At 45.5% G+C, this 4,861-nt stretch overlaps 1 protein-coding gene across 3 annotated transcripts; it reads right to left on the reverse strand.

Moving 5' to 3' along the window:
- Positions 1-581: 581 nt before the first annotated feature.
- On the reverse strand, positions 582-3,944 carry LOC109752789 (IQ domain-containing protein IQM1). Of its 3 annotated transcripts, XM_045233391.2 has the most exons (10): positions 3,690-3,944; positions 2,821-3,254; positions 2,619-2,733; positions 2,456-2,521; positions 2,244-2,332; positions 2,049-2,136; positions 1,815-1,952; positions 1,605-1,697; positions 1,399-1,500; positions 582-1,290 (listed from the first exon to the last, which is right to left on the reverse strand). In XM_045233391.2, exons 2-10 carry the CDS (start codon positions 3,237-3,239, stop codon positions 727-729), a joined length of 1,674 nt encoding a protein of 557 aa, XP_045089326.1. In that variant the 5' UTR covers positions 3,240-3,254; positions 3,690-3,944; the 3' UTR covers positions 582-726. The 3 variants fall into 3 exon arrangements, with proteins under 3 accessions (XP_045089326.1, XP_045089325.1, XP_020167281.1); XM_045233390.2 differs by having other exon boundaries at positions 1,605-1,952; positions 3,690-3,941; XM_020311692.4 differs by having other exon boundaries at positions 2,244-2,521; positions 3,690-3,941.
- Positions 3,945-4,861: the final 917 nt, after the last annotated feature.

The raw sequence follows: 4,861 nt of genomic DNA on the forward strand, positions 1-4,861 counted from the left end.
GCGTCATTTTTAGGTGTTTTTTTAAGGACGATTAGATTTTGCGTCTTATTCAGGAGGCAAGGCGGTGGTTGCTCCTTGAAGAAGAAATAAGTTCCTTCCCGTCTATCACCCGCCCTGACGATGCATCTAGCATTATCGGAGGGCATGTGGAGGCGTGTCTCCGGTGAATTTTGTGGTGTTCAATCGGCGTTGGTCTTCGGCGGATCACTGTGGATTCAGTATTCGTTCGTGTGTCTACAGTTTGGATCATTTTTTTAGAAGCCCAGTTTGGATCATTTCGATCTACGCTTCTCTTTATCGGCGGCGGTTGTTGTGCTAGTGTGTTGGTCCTGTGAGATTTTAACACGACGACTTTTCTGTTGTCTTCTACCGTATGTTTTGCCTGACTCCGATGACAGAGGGATGATGACGGCGCGACGCCGCGCCTTTGGCTCATTCTAATGCACTGGAAAAAATGAAATCGGCTAACGTAGCGTTTTTTAGAATTTGTGCTGACGCAGCAGCTGCAAAGAATCACTGCCTGTGTAGAAAAAGTAATTTCAAAAAAAAACACCACAAATTCATTGCAGTCGGGTTCCAGCTGCAAAGAATCACTGCCCGATTGTTTGGAATCTGTGCTGACGCAGCAGCTGCAAAGAATTCAAAAAAAAAAATTTGCCGGTGTAGAAAAAAAAAAGGACCGGTTGTTGTCTGAATTCCTGATCTGCTACGCGAAAACAGGATTGTTCACTGCAATCTGCTCCTCTTGAAGTCTGGGAGCGTGAGAGACACCGTCCGGGGCTGGAACCCGACGGACGCGAGCCTCGGCGAGAGTATCATCCCCGGGCTGGGGCGCGGCGAGGGCACCGGGTCCCTCTTCCTCGACGGCGAGCCGGCGAGCCTGGGCGAGAGGTTGACGTGCTCGAGGGCCCTGGACTGGAGGTCCTGCGGGTAGTCGCGCACGCACCGGATGCGTGAACCGGTGCCCGTCGACCACCGGCATGTCTGATGGTTCTTGCTACGATCGACACTCGCCGGCGGTCGCTGCTCTGAGATATTATTGACCTCTTCTTCTTCTTCGGTGTCGGTGGTGTGGGAGTCCACCGGAGTGCGGGCATCTTCCTCAGCATCGCTCATGTCACCGTGGTCGGCCAATCCATGATATGCCTCGCCGGTGAGGACGCCGTCTATCTCAACTTCGGTCAGATCTTGAGCAGCGGCACCTGCTGCATCGTTATTCTCAACATGTTCAGGCTGAGTCTCAGAGTTGCTCAGCAACGGGTACTCGTCCTGTTTGTCGATAGCAGATTTCTGAAACAAATCACGCGTCATTTGCAACAGTTCTGATGATTTACTTGCAGTAGTAATTCTTGTAAGGAAATTATCTATCTCGTGATATGGATATGATCTGGTATTTACCTTGACATCGGTGAGGCTAACGTCGTTCTCCTGTAGGAAGCGAATGAAATCTCTGAAGTTGTCTTCCGTTGGAAGGTAGTGGCCACTGTATGGCCATATTGCCTGAAGAAATGGAGCACCGTCAGGTATTTTGAGAAGAAGAAAAAGTGATATTAATTCCTAGTCATGTTTGATGTTTCTTAATTCTTATGGTTACATGAACATACCTTCAGAATTCCATCTTTGACCACCAATCGTCCAGCACATGTTATGGCTCCACCAGCTAGGAAACTGGAATGCTGAAACGATCCTTTCTTCTTCTGCACATCGTCAAGGCCAGAGCCGAAGAAAACGTCAGAACCAATGCAGCGAATTGTATCTTTGACTAGGAATTGCGTACATACGCGAAGCGGTGTGTAGAGAAAAAGAACATTTACGTGGCCAACATAGAATGCCTTTGTGGTGCTGAGGACAAAAATCCACTTGGAGTCATCTGAAGTGTGCACAAGAACCCCGGTTTGTTTGAACATAAGTTTGCCACCCTCAATAACAACTTCATAGTGTTGCCTCTCTTGCTGTTGTTGAAAAGATGAAAAAAGAGGATCAGATGATGTTCTCAATTATTCAACACTTAATGTTACTTTTCTGATGTGTTAGGTTGATGTACATACTGGTCCAAGGTACTTGACGCACTGCCCTTGAAGTTTACTCCTAGGGCAATTCTCAAGATTTATTTCTTTGCCCTCCCCAATGTCTAACCTGTAGATTATGTTAAACAGTTAGCATATTATTTGGTCTACTAGCTTCCCAAAATTTGCGCGAATTTAAAGCCTAGACAATACGCATAATAAGCTCAGCTTACTCACCAATAAAAAAAGGGCTCCGTACTCTCACTCCTGGACCAGACATCATAATAGATATGCAAATTGTGCCCATATCGATGCCTAGGGTCAATCTGTCCGAAGGCATAAAATGGCAGCATTAGTAATAAACAATCTGCAACAATCTCAGTAGACAGTAGGACACTGGTACCTACTGATCTTAGTTTAGTGCTAGAGTTAAGTAGCATGTGACTTACAGCTTCGAGCCAGTGCTGCAATGCCAGCTTCTGAGCCTTCCCGTTCTTAGATAACCCCTTGCCAACCTGAACCACCAAACAAAATCGCGTCATTCAATTGCAAGTTTGATGAAAATACAGGGCACCAGGAAGGCAGTTCGATGAATCAGTGAATGTTAGTCACCTTAGCCGCTCTTGTCCTTGCCCTCGCCCACCGCGACGCCGCCGTTTCGGGCTTTCCGCCGTTGAAGAATGATATCGAGCTGTGCTTCAGTGATGCAAAGTCCAGTGCTTTCCACCTGCGGTAAGAGTTAAAATCTCTATAACTTCTGAATGTTAAACTAGCTGTTCCAATGCACAAGAACCGAAGAAAAACTGATACATACCATAGCTCCTCTACGACGACTGCGCAGTCGGCGAGGTTTCGCCTGGTCCTGTAACTCTTGTAAACCTTTTGAAGTTTCACGGCTGCGGCATCAAGCTCACATTTGGGGCTGGATGAAACATTGGGGCTCAATGCGTCAGAGTTGCGTCGGTCTTGGATGCCATTTACCAGGCTCTGTTTGCTCTTATTCTGAACTGAACCTGTGGATTCCTCTCCTCCTCGCCACTGTTTGAAACTCACAGAGTGCATCAGTGTAGCCTTGGAGAAGAGATGTTCTTGGCCTTGTGATTTCAGTGTCATGTTCTTCTTCTGTTCATCCCAAGGAGCTGGGATTTTGTTAACCATGTCGAATTTGTGTGTCCTCGGACTGGAGATCTCTGTGCCAAGAACTTCAGACCACGAGCGACGATACAATCCCATAAACTGAACCTTCTCCTGAAAATTTGGGAGAATCTGAATTAATTTCATGTGAAACAGTGATTTTGATCAACTTGGAAGAGAATTGAAAAGAAGAAATCTGCTCTTGTGACATGGTCAACGGTCAGACAAGAATAAAGCACCAACAACAAGCAGCCGGCTGAAATGACCCCGGACTTTCAGGAACTCCACAGCAGCTCTAACAAGATAGTGCATAGGTGCATTTGTGACCTAAACGAACTGAGACCAATATTTGAGTTCTAGAATCCATCTTTAGAACAAAACCAGCTGGATTTCAAATGTCAAAACACCCATAGAACTCAAGAGTCAAAATAAACATTCCTGCTACGAGGCCTCGAGTTGGACCGATTCCAGTCCCCAGCGAGAACACAAACCAAGAACAGGACTGGGTCAACTTCTAAGCAATCAAAGCAAGAACTCCATGATCCTCACCTGGTGGTCTCGGAGCAGCAACCCAAGAACTGGAGTCTTCCCCGGAGGCGACAGGAAACGCAGAAGGTGTCGAGAGGTGAGAGAAATCTTATGTGAGACGGCTGTGGTGGCTGTCGATGAACACCTCAGGGGAGGTTACGCTCCCTCTTATATATATGTACCAAAACCTTGGACTGGCCCCGGAGACGTCAATTTTGTTTTTGAGGGACCATGGCTGGGTAATTTTGTTGCCCAAGGAAGCTAAGACTTCGGTCACTGCTGAAGTATGCAGAAGAGGCTGCTGGCTTTCAACTCCTTGAACGTTCTTACGGTTTACACCTCGCCAGACGTCTCTTTTCCAAACAGGTCCTGGGCGGTCAAGCTTTTCTTGGGTTGGTCGTGTGTGCGTGTTTGGGGTTGGGGGGGGGGGGGGGGGGGTATGTCTTCCTGAAGGCCCTACGTCTTATTTGTGTTTCTCAAAAAAAATTATTTGTAAAACTTTCACCTGGTTTTGTAAGATATTTTTGTCAAAATATACACTTATACCTTGACAAAAATGACACAGTATGGCACGATCACCTTTCATACATTCGTAGGTCTTCATAGCCCTACTGAACCTTGACAGCTTAGCTTTGTAACCCCTGTCATGAGAAGATTAAAAAAAATGAAAATAGGGATGTCTGTTCATAAACGTGTTATGCTTTCTTATGGAAAAGGCCCATGTTTTAACCGCCGGATATAAATTAGGAACCTTATGCTCACGTGTCGAATGAAAAAAGTGGTGATATTAATCATTAAGATGGCTTAGGTCCAGTTTGTGATTATGTTAAATTTTATTTTATAAATATATATATGATTGTTTTTTTGAAGCACTGACCGTAGAACAATTGTTCTATGGTATTTTCATTAATAATAAATATTTACAAATTACATCGAGAAACACGCCTAACTTCAACCAATACCAGTTTTATGAAACATGGAAATTAACAGTGTTGTTCGATCCAAGTCCTGATCCTTTGCGCTTTTGCTTGTTTTGATCTGATTTGCACTGCTTTGAGCCCTTCCTGAAGATAGTAACTCCATCCTTATACATGAGAGGCAGCATGTCTGAAAATTTTGTCATTCCTGACCGACCAGATACCCCGACATCCCATGATGATAATCTCTAGGGATATGCTTTGGGGCAGATCTTG

This window comes from Aegilops tauschii, chromosome 1, assembly GCF_002575655.3.
Source record: "Aegilops tauschii subsp. strangulata cultivar AL8/78 chromosome 1, Aet v6.0, whole genome shotgun sequence".
Classification (NCBI taxonomy): Eukaryota; Viridiplantae; Streptophyta; class Magnoliopsida; order Poales; family Poaceae; genus Aegilops; species Aegilops tauschii.

Bases quoted from the DNA above. Each gene is read 5' to 3' on its own strand.
- LOC109752789 (XM_020311692.4), bottom strand. From the start codon at position 3,239: ATGGGATTGTATCGTCGCTCGTGGTCTGAAGTTCTTGGCACAGAGATC. The intron at 2,734-2,820 runs GTATGTATCAGT...CTCTTACCGCAG, and splicing joins GTCGTCGTAGAGGAGCTATG to GTGGAAAGCACTGGACTTTG. The intron at 1,291-1,398 runs GTAAATACCAGA...GATTTGTTTCAG, and splicing joins TTAGCCTCACCGATGTCAAG to AAATCTGCTATCGACAAACA.